We start from the raw sequence: 14034 nt of genomic DNA, 5'->3' as shown, positions 1-14034 counted from the left end.
GTTTTTTCGCGGAAAAGCCTTGGAAAAACTCAACCTGCCCCATCGATCGCTTTGCATGCCGGCTGCGTAGCTAATTAGAGCCTTAAATGGCCTCCAATCCCCCGGCGGAAAGTGAGATTGCCGCCACCGAACAGCCAGGCGTTGGCAAAAAATGCCACACAAATGACACAGACAGACACAAACATATGTCCAGACATGTGTTGCACGAACGCTGGCCGGCTGTCCATTTTGGGGCATCGATGTCGGGAATCCGAATCGGACTCCGGACCAACACACCAGTTTATCGGGGCCGAAAGAGCCAAAACAATAAATTACGCAATCCGAATGCTCAACTGCAGTCCATCAATGGCATAATGAGGCAGTCTCCAAGATTCCGAGTCCCACTCAAAGTCCCAGTTGCAGTGGCAGTTGCAGTTGCAGTTGCAATCCCGTTCCCGGTTCCCAGTTCCCGGTTCAAGTCCCAGCACAGATGCATTACCATATCGGCATAAATTCCGGAGCACATCGTTAAGTGGGCTGACGTGCGCTGTGGAACAGGTTGCCGCAGCAGCTTGCCGCATGCCACATGCCAGACCCCCTTCATCGATTGCCAACTCCCACCGCCGCACCGGCTTATGAGGGAATTGCTGGCCATGCCAATGTCAAAGCCAAAGCCAATCGTCATCGATAATGGCCAAGTCTCAGTGGCCGGTTGAGGGTCACAAGTCAGGGTGACATGTGTCCTAACCTTTAAGCTTTAAGTAAGCATTTAGCTAAATAAATTGATCAATTTTTTAAGTAACACGCCAACAATTATATTTTATTGGTAAAATTATTAAAATATACAATATTACTAGAAAATTGTATAAATTTTGTTAAAAACACAGCTCGCATTATATAGCAAAGCTTCCCCGTTGAAGGGTATACACTTCCTTCCCAATGAAAGGGAAAGGTATGTCTGGATGATCTCTCATACCAGAGTATCATCTTCAAAGAACCGTAGAAAGGCTGGAGGCGCTTGGGCTGGAGGGGCAACCACGGTGGTCCCCAATTCAGTAGTCACCTCCGTGGTTGTGGGCTCGGCTGTTGTCTTTTCTCCCCACTCATTGATCATTTCTTTGATGGACGAGTGGCTTCCGAGAACTAGAACAAAAGTTCCAAATATTATCAGCAGAATGTCCTTGACTAACTTCCACTTAAGCATGCCGTAATTATACTCCGCCGGAAAGAGCAGACAAATCTCCATAAAAGCCGGGAAAATGATGTTCAGCAAGGAGATGGTGAAGGCCCCCACAAGCGTGAGCAGGGGTCCGAGCTTAGGAAAGGCTGCAGCATTTATGGTGCTTATTAGAACGAAAATGATCCGCACGATGTACTCCTTGAGAACGGCGTGTTGAAGGTCGCCGTTTCTGTTCCAAAACTGGTTCATAATTATGTCGATTACCACGTATCCGCTCAGGGGATAGGTGAAGAAGATGGCAATCATAATGAAGGTCTTGGAAATTTGGGCAACTCTATAATAAAATCTCCATTAATACGAGTTAATCTTAAGTTTTTGAGTAACTCACGTTTCCTCAATAGGCAGGTTAAGGGTTATACTTCCTTGAATTTCGTTTCCAAACTTCCAGTAGCCCATTACCCCAAAGAATACATACGATATGATGACAACCACTACGGCAATGTCTAGGATTCCAAACCATCCGATGTACTGTTCTGGGTGTTCCATTTTGGCCTCAATGGCCAACATCTACGGTGGGGGATAGGTTCAAATTTAAAAGGTGTTCTTTCTTATATGGTTCAAAAATAGGAAAGGAAAGCAATGTTTAACAAATATTGCAGATAGTTAGACAATCTTTGATGTTAATTCAGAGCAGAAATTTTACACAGCAGATTCAAGAGCAACTCTGACGTTTTCTATCGCTTAGTACGACAGATTAGTATAAAGAAATTATAGTTTAACTCTAGGACGATGGACTTACCACACCCACAGACGTGATTGAAAACAGTGCTATGCCAAAAAAATTTGGTAGATAGGAAACTTGACCAAAGAAAACAGCTCTATCAGAGATCGGAGGCAGATCCTTGAATAGGTAGTATATAATACAGGTGAATCCAAGGTAAATGCAAATGCTGGCCAGTAGGCTGAAGGGAACGAGCCACTTGAGGGAACGGATCATAAATGGCGCCATCATAAAAAGTCCGACAATTGCCACATAAATTCTCACATTTAGTTCTGTGACGTGAAAGTCGAACATTTGCTTCAGGTTCTCGCTGACAAAAACCAGGTACACAACACACACACCATAGTGTGAGGTTATGAGGACAATGTAGCATATTATAGCACCCGCCTTGGCTATACACTGGAAGAACCTGGGTCCCTCGCTAAGGGAAAACTTCATAGACAGCGGAAAAGTGCAGTATCCCATTTGTTGGCGCCTAGCACATTCAATCATGCACATAATCTAAAAAAAGGATTATTAGTTCTAAAGTCTGCTTACAAAGCCTCTTACCAATAATTGCATGCCATGGATGAGTATGAAAGCCACGGCAATCAGGAGGATGGTGCCACAAATGATTCCTGCATAGTAGAAAGCCAAGGGCAGAGCCAAAATTCCAGTACCCACAACGCATTTGAGTAATGATATGAAAGCTCCAAAATTTCTATTAAAAATATATAAAATACATCAGATTTTTGTGTATTTTACGCGGAATGTATAGTTCTTACGACAAGGGATTTTCCACATCGCGATGCTCGTAAGGATTGTAGCCGCCTCTGAAGGGAATAGAGGAATGGTTATTAATTCTTTGATATTAATGGACTTTATATCCTTACTTATCAGCCATTACATAAATTTTGAAAAAAATATAATATATATATTTCAGTTTAGTTCATACTATGCACTCATTGATTCAAATAGAATAATAAACTGAACTTGACATTGCTTTGAAAAGTGACATTATTTGAAAAGTAATAAAGTAAAAACCTAAAAGTTTAGATGAACTCTAGAACAAGGAGTAATCACAGCTGTAAATGCACGGTTCTGACTAAAATTAGAAAATTGTGCCTAACTAAAGGACTGTGTAAGAGAGGGTACCTATCCAACATGAAGAAAGTGCATAGCTATTAATGACCAGAGTATTCCATTCTAGGATACAGTCGGAAACCATGGCTTTATGGCTATGGCTATGACATTGAAAAACTTTGCTTAGAGATTTCCAGAATTTCCCATAAATTCAAAAACCCAATCAAACCCAGAGTCAATCGTTCCAAAAGAAAAACCTGTATTTTGAAATTCGTATAATACATATGTATATTTATTTTAAGGTCATATTTTAGAAAACGCTTTAAATTTTAACAAACTTATGCATGCATTTACATTCCGAAAATGTACAAATATTATCAAAGACCCTTTCCAAATTGTTAAAAAGCTCATCCCGCTGAGTTCCGATGAAGGGGGTACACTTCTTCTTTCCATTTACAATTTTAACCGAGAGTTTGGATAAAGAGTGGAGCATGTCAGTGATACATTTTTGTTTTAAATGCTTTTCAAATCGTTGTGGTGTAAGCGTAGGTCCATTGGATTACGTCTTATAGAGCGAAATAATCCGCAAAGAACCGGGCTACGGCTGCTGGGGCTCTTTCCGGGGACTCCGTCGCCTCAGTTTTTGAGTCTTAACCTGCGACTGTCGTCGTCTTAAAGCCGGGAACCCATGCCCGGAACATGTCTCTGATTGCCTCATAGGTGCCGTTTACTAGGATAAGAGTGCCAATAACCATCAGTGCAATATCCTTGATAAGCTTCCACTTGTATTTGCCGTAGGTGTACTCCGGGGGATAGAGGAGACAAATCTCGATCAATGCCGGGAAAATGAGGTTCAGCAGGGAGATGGTGAAGGCGCCCACAAGGGAGAGCAGGGGTCCAAAATCTGGAGCCATGGCGGCATTTAAGGTGCTTACCAAAACGAAAATCAATCGTACGATTAACTCCTTGATTATGGGGTGTTTTAGCTCCCCGCTTTTGTTCCAATAGTGGGTCATTATAATGTTGATTACCACGTAGCCGCACAGGGAGTAGGTGAGAAAGATGGCACACATAATAGACACCTGCGAAACTTTGGCAATACTGCAAATAAAGCCTCAATTAATACGGGTTCTAATATTCTAGGTTGATAACTCACGCTTCCTCTGTAGGCAGATTGAGGCTCAAAGCGGTCTGTATATCATCTCCGTACTTCCAGTAGCCCATGACTCCAAAGAATATATACGAAATAACGATAAAAACTACGGCAATGTCCATGATTCCGAACCATCCGATGTACTGTTCAGGGTGCTTCATTTTTGCCTCAATGGCCAACATCTTCGGGGCAAGAATAGTTCAGTTCAAACCAGTGTAAAAGTATAAGTATGTTAAGAACGGATTAAAAGTTGACTTACCACACCCACGGAGGTTATGGAAAACAGGACTGTTCCAAAGAAAGAGGCCATATGTTCAACTTTTCCAAAGAAGACAGCTCTCTCAGTGATCGGAGGCAGATCCTGGAAGATGTAGTAAATCATGCAGGCAAATGCAACATATTCCAAAATACTGGCGATCAGGTTGAAGGGAACCAGCCACTTGAGTCTAGTTATCATAAATGGCGGAAGCACAAGAATCCCGACAATGATCACATAATATCTTAGGTTGTCAGAGTCTCCGTATTTAAATTTGAGGATTTTCTGTAGGTTTAGGCTAACAAACACAAGGTACACAACACATACACCGTAGTGTGAAAATATGAGGACCGCGTCGCATATTATGGCACCAACTTTAGCCCAACATCGACAGCACCTGGGACCCTGGGAAAGGGCAAACTTCATGGTTTCCGGAAAAGTGGAGTATCCCATTTGTTGTCGTCGGGCTGATTCAATCATGCAAATAATCTAGAAAAAGGATTCAGGTCTAGACAGCCTGATCTAAACCTTTACATTAAAAATTTACCAATAATTGCATGCTATGGATGAGCATAAATGTGATGGCTATTAGCATGACGATGCCAAAAATGATTCCTGAATAGTAGAAAGCCCTGGGCAGAGCCAAAACACCGGTACCCACAACGCACTTGACAAGCGATATAAAAGCTCCAAAATTTCTTTAAAAAGATACAACATAACAGAGTTAAGTTAGACAAAAAAAAAATAAATCTTACGACAATTCGTGCTCCACATCTCTATGGTCATAAGGATTAAATGCGCCTCTGTGAAGAATATGAAGATGGTCATTATCTCTTAGTGTCTAAGGATCTCACACTTACTTATCGGCCATTTCTGAAAATTTTGAAAATGTACAAAAAAATGTCTGTATGATACAATGGAGTTTTTAAATGTGAAAAAATAAGCTGAAACTGAACATGACATTCGTTGCAAAGCAACAAACTAAAAGCGCAAAAAGGGATACTTTAGATTTAGGGCTTGCAGAGTGGCTACTGTACCGGCCACACCGCCTGCGAATCCCATGAAAATAAAAGTAAATGAACGAACGAGCCGGACATTCCCCGGTCCATATCCTTCGACGTAGCTGACGCAGAAGTCCACGATTCCGGGAAAGATTAGACCCAGTTGTGCCAGGCAAAAGGATCCGGTAAGGGAGAGTATCAGGCCGAAATCCGGATACTCAATAGCCACCAGAACCGAGGCAATGACCAGGGCGATCCGTACAAGCATTTCGGTTATCCTACCGGAGCCTTCTTCTAAGTTTGGCTCCAAATAGCCCTTCCAAATGATGTCTACCGTCACAGAGCCCTGTAGGGCGTAGCTAAAAAATATTCCCAGAGCAAACAATCCTGATACTAGCTGGACAAGGCTGTTAACAAAAATATATTGGTAGTTACTTTCCTTGGATTATAGTTAAGCTAGAAACTTACGTATCACTGGTGGGTAGATCCTGTAATATGGAATTGGAGGTATTTTGACCAAAGCGCCAATATCCAAGGAAGCCAAAGGCTGCATAGAAAATGACCACCAAAGCCATGGCTTGATTAAGGATTCCACAAGGACCCAGGTAACGCTCAGGTGTTCGCATGTTACGCTCCAAAGCAAGTATCTGTAGAATATGTTACAAGAGTATTTTAATTAACTTGAAATACCATAAGACATCTTACCACTCCAACAGATTCGATAGCAAAAAGAACTGTGCCAAAAAACAAAGGCCACGTTTTCAGCGGCCGAGTAGCAGGGATGTCTGCAAAGTCGGGAAGATCCCTAACTAGGTAACACAAAATTATGACATAGCCAAAGAACATTAGAATATTGGCTATCAGGGCGAATGGAACCAAGAACTTGAGGTTGGGAACCAGAAAAGTCAACACCAACGGAAAGGTGAGAAGAGCCATGTACAGCCTTTCATCCAAAAGCCAATAATGCAGATCCAGCAAGTACTTCATGCTCTTGGCCACAAAAATCACATATACACAGAGCACTCCGAAGTGGTAGGTACCCAGAAGAAAGTCAGCTAGAAAGCTAATAGCTTTAAACAATTAAAACAAATAACTTAAAGGCAATTTTAATAAACCAACCCCAAGGGCTTGGCAGCGAACTGAAGACATCGAGGACCTTGGTTTACAGCGAATTCCAAGGTTTTCCGGTAACTCAAATAGGGGTTTCCATGGATTTTTCCCAAATGATGAATATGTTCAAGCTATAAGAGTACAAAATTATTAAGAATAATGGGTTAAAAGCTTGTTTTTTTTTTTTTACCAAAACATTCATGGCGTAAACTACCAGAAAACTGACTAGAAAAGTGCTGACTAGGCCAGTAAGCCAACCCGTATTGTGAAAGGCACGAGGCATGGCCAAGCAACCTGTGCCAAAGGCACATTTTATCACATTTATAAAAACTTCCAAGTTTCTAAAAATATTCAAATTTAAAAATAAAAAAGGGTTTTACCAAAGTTGTTACTTACGACAGGGGATTGTCCACCCATTTAATGTAGGCCACAGCTGGTCTAAAAGATATAACCAAGTTAAGAATGGAAAAATGAACCAGAGCTCACCCACCTGAAACTCCTTTCGACTCCGCCCAGGAGTCGCGCATGGAAGGATAACTTCTGCTGCGGACACCGGTGCTTACTCTTGATTCTGCGCATCTTTTCAAGAAAATTGAATCCCTGGAAAGGGAATAATTTCTGTATCTTTTTCGTTTCGAGAGGGGAAATCAACGCCGACTTTGGTCTGCAATTATGCAAATGTGGATCACAGATCCCTCGGGTTACGGCTGCCGTTGAGATCTCGAGAATCTGGGGCTGGGCCAGCTTCCAGGAAGGGTGGTGGTATTAGCATGGCCCAGAGCGGCGACTTCTTCCACGAAATCGGTCTCTACTGAACAACTTTGTTGTGTGGGCGTTTTCCGCCAAAGTCAAAGCCAAGCCATGGCAAGAGCCAATACCAGTGGAATTCGCTACCTAAATTATGCAATTGCCTTGGGGCAGTTGGGCAAACTAATTAGTGTGGCCAGTACTGGCATTTTTCAATGGGATACCTGGCCCCTCCCCACCCACCTGTATTGGCACCTGGTCATAAATTCTCCACCGAGGGGGAAGGCACAATCTACAGTTTCTAGTTAAGACTCTTTTTATCATTGTGTGGGGCCGATTCCCGCTGGTTCTCCTACCTTTTTCCTGGCGGCCTCGAATCGAAAATGCAAATTTTTCGCCGCCCCACGTCCATGACAAGTAAGTATTCGTCTGGGGCCAAAAGTCAACTAAGCATTTGTGTTGGCCAAAGCCTTGGTTCTGCGATTAAATTGCACTTGTTGCTGGCTTTAAATTCTTTAAGAGTGAATATTAAAGTTAACACTTGGATATTTTTAGGAAAAACTTTGGAAGTACCATTCCTGAATCATTATCAACCTCTGGAACAGGTGATTTTGGTTATCATAAATTGTAATATTCTCCACTTTGAGAAATAAAAGTAAGGTATATGGTCTAGGGACGGCCGCCAACCCCTAAAATTCGTACTATTTTATACATAGTTAAACGTTTAAGACCACTAATCCCTATTATATAGAAACTATAGAAACTAAAGAAACCTTTTTTTTGTGCGTGTAACTAGTGAATGGTTAGTTGCAGCTTGTGCTACTGTGCCAGCCGTTGATGTTGCAGTTGCAGTTAGATGTGGCGCATCATTAAAGTGCAGACAAATGGCAGCGCGGCATGTGCGGCACATGTCAAGCTGCAACACAAGCTCTGGCAACAGGTGAAAATGCTGGAATTCTGATTATCCGCTGGTGGTTGCTGTTGTTGTTGCCACTGCCACTGCCATTGCTGCCTCTGCTGGTGATTGGCAGCAACTTAAACTGTAACTTTCAACGATTTGTCGTCGTTGTCGCTGTCGTTCTGGCTGGCTGGCTATTTCTTTGGCTGCTGCCACTTTGATGTTTGGCCACAAAACTATCGGCCAGACAGTCGGCGCAGAAAAATGCGCATAATTATCTGCCAGCCAGCCTCCTGCCTCCCTGCCTGACTGCCTGCTGGCAACCTGCAACATTGGGTGCAACATTCCATACCCTGACACGCCCCCAATTCAATTTACAGCCGGAAGTGTGGGTGTATACTTATTTGATATACATTCCCCACCCGCCGCTCCAGCCCCAATGGTGTGTTCTCCTTTCGCGAACTCATTTGTTGGTTCATAAATCAAAAATCGCAGCAGCAACAGCAACTCCCGCATAAAAAAAAAACCGAAATCAACTTTATGAAAAACGCATTTAATGATTGGAGAGCACAGCAGCGAACGACAAGCAGCAACATCGAACAACAGCAGCAGCAGCAACAGGAGCAGGAGCAGCAACAGTAACAACAGCAACATAATAGGCCCATCTAGAGGCAACATTCGCAAAACCAGCAAAAAGTGGGAGGATGCAGTGAATTTTCTGCCCCAAGTCCGCTCCCCTTGTTGCTGCCACCGGATTGTGATGGTTTTTTTAATGCCATTTGTTGCTGTTGATGTTGCTGCTGTGCTGCTGCTGTTGCTGTTGTCGGGCCGTTTGCCTTTTTGGGGCCCGTGAGGCATTCGCCTAAGCGGCAGGTTCCTGTCTGCCCATCCCCATCCCCAAGCCCATTTCCAAGCCCCCTACTTCACATCCCGAATCCGGGGAGACGTTGACTGCATTTTTAAGCGCGCTCCGCGCATAAAATAAAGCCAGATTGCAGGTCTTGCCTCGGGGCCATCAGCCTCCTTCTGATGCCTTCCTTTTTGAATGGGGCGAGTAAAAGTGCAGGATGCTTTGTTGTCCTGCCCTCCAAACTGGCAAGCTGGCGAGCTGGCAAACTGGAGCTCCACCGCCGCTCCGGCTCTTCCACTCGGAAGAGCTTCTGCAGATACGGCAGCTAATTTTCGATGGGGCAACAAAATAAAAACAACACAAAAAGAATGGGCCATCTCGGAGATCTGGGAGCGATAATGATGCAGGTTAATCATTAGCCTGGTACGTGTATTATGCGATTATTAGTTGGGAAGGGGGGATAACCCCCGCCGGAGTCGATTTTAGGTGGGCGTTTTGCTTTTTGCATTATTCAGTAATTTCCCATTTCCGTTCGGATTCGATTCGTTGCATCCACATCCACATCCACATACATGCAGCCAATTTGTCAACGCGGCAACATGCATATGCAACATGTAAGTTGTCAGCGTTTTTTAAGAATCAATTGCCGCCCAGCAGCGGGCTGGAAATCCGATCTCCATATACGCCCGAGCGATCGCCTTCTCCGGCTGCCGTCTGTCAGTAGAGGAGGAAAAAGCCCCTCCGGAAATCTCGATCCCCAGCGCGGCAAAAAAAAAGTTATATGACCACCTAAGTCGAGCGAAAAGGCGGCCTTGAAAGGCAATATCCAAAGTACTTGGCAAAAATCATTGCAGAATTTAAATGAGCCACACACACAAACATATTTTGAGGGAAAAAAGCTGGCCCAACTGACGTGCAACATGATTTTGTAGGCGTGCAACATGCGCATGCGCAACAGCCGCAACTTTATCAGATTCTGCGCTCTTTTCAGCATTATTTCTGTAATTTTTTGTTGTTTTCTGTTTCGCCGGCATCTTGTTGACTGTCAATTGTTTGGTGGGCGTTGCAGCAGCAACTGGCAACTGGCAGCCAGCAACCAGCAACCAACAACCAGCAACTAGCAACCAGCAACAATAGTTTGGAGCCAGAACAGCAATTGTCCCACAGTCTGTAAGCAGACTTTTGGAGCTATATCAATGTCAACAGCATTATCACACTGCGCTGTCAATATGCAAATGCCTGGAGCAAACCCAGAGCAACAGCAACATAGCCAGCAACAACAACTGCACTTGCCAGTCGAAGTAGCAACTTTAACTGCAACAGCAACATTCTCCGCCGGGCCGGGGAAGGACAGAAAGACAAATAAATACTTGTTGCAGGCGATTGTTTTTACTGTGTGCGTATGTGACACTCGTTAACACGAAGCGAAAATGCGCGAAATGCGATATTTCACACGATTTATGCACGGACAACGACAAAAGTTGCAACTGCAACGTCAACAGCCAAAGCCGCAGGAGCAGGGAGCAACATTAGCCAGCCAGAAGACCACACGCATTGCCACAAGGTTCTAGCCACAGGGAGAGGGGCAGCTTAGGTTGCTTCAGGAATATGAAATACGCAGTAGTAGATCCCGAGAGCAACCCTCCATTTGTTCAACTTAATTTCGAGTCCCAGGAAAACCAATTGGAAAGTGAGAGGCCCTGGTTGCAATGGGAGTGGAATTTGTGGCAAGTATTTGCGGAAAGAGGTTAGAAAGGAAACTGATAGGTTAAGGTTAGAAAGGTTAGAAGAAAGAATGATAGATAGAAATATAGAAGGAAACTATCTTCTATCTTCTAAACTTCTATCTTTCTTGATAGAAGAAAGGTTAGAAGGAAACTGATAAAAAACTGATTAGACTGCTGAGACCATATCGTAAAAAGTTGCAATATTGCTGCCAGCTGGCAACATGTTGCAGAGACAAGCCAGTTAAGGAATAGGAAGCTGATTAGCCAGATCAGAGTTGGTAGCTCGGGCTGCTAATGGCCAAGTGACTCCGTTGAGATTTATGCGTTGCCAATTGGCAGCATCAACATCTTGCCCATATACATAATTGAAACGTAATAAATTCTGCGATGCTTTTCGTGCACAATTAGCGACTGCTACTCCGAATGCAACTGCCGCTGCGGATTGCTGAGTTGTGGATGCAACTAACGACAATTGCTGACCATTTTCATGACTCGCTGTCGATTATTAAATAAATAATTTCATAGCCCGGCTGCGTTTGCTGGTTTTACAAGCTGTAAAGTGCGAAATCAACACGCTTCATGCCAACTAGAGATCTCTCAGAAGCCCCATTCCTTTCCTGATCCACTGTCCAGGGTCCACTGTCCACTGTCCACCGACCACTATGTTAGTTGTCAACACAAATGGCAATCGCCGTTGATAAATTGTTGCTGCCTTGGGCCAATTATAACCGTCTTTGGGCCTGTCTGCCATATACCTGCCACTCAATGGCTGAGCAAGCGTCCTCCCTCCTCTTCCCTGCTATTTTGTCCGACTTGCAAGGCTTTGCATGCAGATATCAACGGGTTTCCTTACCCTTCCTGTGAAGCCCCAAAAAAGTGTTACCCGGCGAGTGCTTCCGGTGTGGGCGCAACAAAGTATCTCTCAGATATCCGATCTGAAATCTGATCTCAACTCTTTTATAAAATTTGTCAGTACAATGAAAAAAAAAAGGCGCCAAAATCAGCCACGTGCTACAAATTGCTGAGGTTGCAGGAAGAAATCAGAGAAAGCAGAATAGGGAGGAACTGAGACACAAATCCAAACACCCCCGCACCTGAGACTCCTGTCAGACGATCCATCCAAGGATCCCCTGCACTCCCCTGCTTGCATTTCGTCCTTAGCATCAGCTGTTCCCTTTTGATCCTTGGCGCGCGCTACTCCCAGTTCATTATTGTTATTATCTACGGCCCGGTGTGCTGTTCCTTATACAATAACATCTAATTTCCTACCTTCCCTACGGCTCCCGGCTACCTAAACGTCTTTGATTTTTCAGATTCCTTCAGGACATCCCCTGCAAGTAGCAGAAGAGGACAAGGAACTCACCCGCATCACATCTTTTGATCGGAAAATGTTGCATATATTTTCTATGCAACGCTAATGACCTTTGATCGAAACAGGGAAATCCAAGATATAAATTTTAGATTCTCAACAAAAGAAAGGAAACATTTTAAAGAAAATACGAGTCAGATGAAGAGGGTTTCCTGGGAAATCTAAAGCTTGCTTGTATTTTAATATTACCTTTTTTTAATAGAAACATTTTTTTAAAGACATATTCCATTAATTTTCAGCATAAATTTATTTTCTACAAAAAATACCATTAAATATTTCAGCCCAAAAACAGAAGCCACCCCATCTGAGATTATTGACCTCTTGGCAAACAAGCGATTTGTGATCCTTGAGTTTATCCTTTGTTTGAGCAGGCAGGAGCTATAGGACAGCTGGCTAGAGATTCGACTTAAGAAGTTGTTTGGCGCGTAGACTGACAAAAAAAAATTGAGAAAAAAGGACGCTGCCTTCGGAAACAGAAGGAAAATCTGAGAAATAACAGCTGACGGGGAAAACGCACGAGCCAGAAGGAAGCTGAACAGACGAAAGGATCAGATCCGGATCCTATTGCGGTTGCATCAGGAAAAGGTGTCAGAATTGTGGCAAACAGGTGTTTGGGTAATATTGGCTTTAATTGCAAATGCAATTACCCGGGGGAGAGTTATCAGAAAGAAAAGAAACAAGTGTTTAGCGGAAGAGTGACATGTGGAAGACGCCGGCGGACTAAGACGATTGCGTGGTCTAGAAATATGAACCCTCATCTGGGAATAAAATTTCAATCATAATTTGGAATTTAATAAAGTGGGCCATAAAAACTAAACCATAAAAGAGATATTCGCTCGTTAATTTTGCCAACCAGACGCTTAAAAAATATTAGGAGAAAGGTAAAAAGATTGAAGGTGGAGCTGGTGCTTAGATATATGTATGTATCTTAAAAAACGAAGAACCGTTAGCAGAAACAGGGACACTGGCGCAGAAGAAACATTTAAAGAAATTCAAATGAATTCGTTTTCGTTTGTGGCACACACCCCGCGTGTCTCTGGACCATGCCCCCGGGCTCCCCGCCCACTTAAATTGCGTGCCACGCTGAAAGCATTCATTTGCAGACTCCACAAAGATATTTTTGTGCGTTTATGGCCAAGATGAGGATGTGACTCGGACTGGGACTTGGGATTGGGGATTGGGAGTGTGTTGGTGCTGATGCTGCCACTGGGATGCGGCGAACTACAATTAAATTTGCATTTGTATGATGTTTTTTGTTTTTGTTGCAAGCCATGGCTGATGCCGCGGGTGAAATACCTTGGCGTAGGAAACATTTATCACTGCTACGGGCCTCCGCCACCGCCACGGCCACCGCCACCACCAGCGCCGCCGACACAAGCTCCGACTTGGACTTGGACTCGGACTCAGACTCGGAGTCCGACTGGCAACGCACAATAAAACTAAAACGTTTATAATTTCATATGAATTTCTTGTGGCAGAGAACTTGCAACTATTAGCCGGGACATGCAATTGGCCAAAAGACATCCAGGGGGAGAAAGGGTATTCAGTCGGACCGCGAGCCAAGTCAGGGCCCAACTTAATCACAGGTTGGCCAGCTGAATGGCCTAAACGAAAATGCTTAAATTTAATGACATAAATATATACGCTGGCCGACTAAACACAGAGGAAAAGTTGATTTCCAAAGGAATTTTATGAAACAAGTTGCAACAAAGTATTGGCCAAGAACTGCCTTTTAAATTGGGTTATATCTTATTCTAAAATCTGCGTTTTGTGAGTTATGATTTAAGAGTTCATTGATTTTTCTTAGTGTACTGCGGGTGGCTGTCTCCAGTGGAAAATGCTGCTCATCTCGAGAAAATCTTAAGAATATTTATCAATCTGTCACGGTTTGAAAGCCCTGAAAAACGGAGGATCATCGTCA

General features: G+C 43.6%; 2 protein-coding genes across 3 annotated transcripts; both read right to left on the bottom strand.

Annotated features, from left to right (window-relative positions):
• Positions 1–769: 769 nt before the first annotated feature.
• On the bottom strand, positions 770–2941 carry LOC108119047 (glutamate transporter polyphemus-like). The gene is made up of 6 exons (XM_017232007.3): positions 2813–2941; positions 2705–2752; positions 2490–2640; positions 1959–2441; positions 1548–1726; positions 770–1493 (listed from the first exon to the last, which is right to left on the bottom strand). The coding sequence occupies exons 1-6, from the start codon at positions 2821–2823 to the stop codon at positions 950–952; spliced, it is 1416 nt and encodes a 471-aa protein (XP_017087496.2). The 5' UTR covers positions 2824–2941; the 3' UTR covers positions 770–949.
• A 323-nt stretch (positions 2942–3264) lies between these two features.
• On the bottom strand, positions 3265–7170 carry LOC108119034 (glutamate transporter polyphemus). 2 transcript variants are annotated; one of them, XR_011442839.1, is made up of 8 exons: positions 7013–7170; positions 6919–6960; positions 6713–6863; positions 6532–6653; positions 6118–6475; positions 5881–6059; positions 5272–5819; positions 5167–5214 (listed from the first exon to the last, which is right to left on the bottom strand). XR_011442839.1 is itself a non-coding variant. In XM_017232008.3 (6 exons), the coding sequence occupies exons 1-6, from the start codon at positions 5280–5282 to the stop codon at positions 3653–3655; spliced, it is 1326 nt and encodes a 441-aa protein (XP_017087497.2). In that variant the 5' UTR covers positions 5283–5410; the 3' UTR covers positions 3265–3652. The 2 variants fall into 2 exon arrangements, 1 of the variants encoding a protein (XP_017087497.2); XM_017232008.3 differs by lacking the exons at positions 5881–6059; positions 6118–6475; positions 6532–6653; ... (1 more) ...; positions 6919–6960; positions 7013–7170 and adding exons at positions 3265–4103; positions 4159–4337; positions 4415–4900; positions 4959–5109 and having other exon boundaries at positions 5272–5410.
• Positions 7171–14034: the final 6864 nt, after the last annotated feature.

This window comes from Drosophila bipectinata, chromosome 3L (assembly GCF_030179905.1).
Source record: "Drosophila bipectinata strain 14024-0381.07 chromosome 3L, DbipHiC1v2, whole genome shotgun sequence".
Classification (NCBI taxonomy): Eukaryota; Metazoa; Arthropoda; class Insecta; order Diptera; family Drosophilidae; genus Drosophila; species Drosophila bipectinata.
This window is presented reverse-complemented; position numbering and strand designations above follow the sequence as displayed.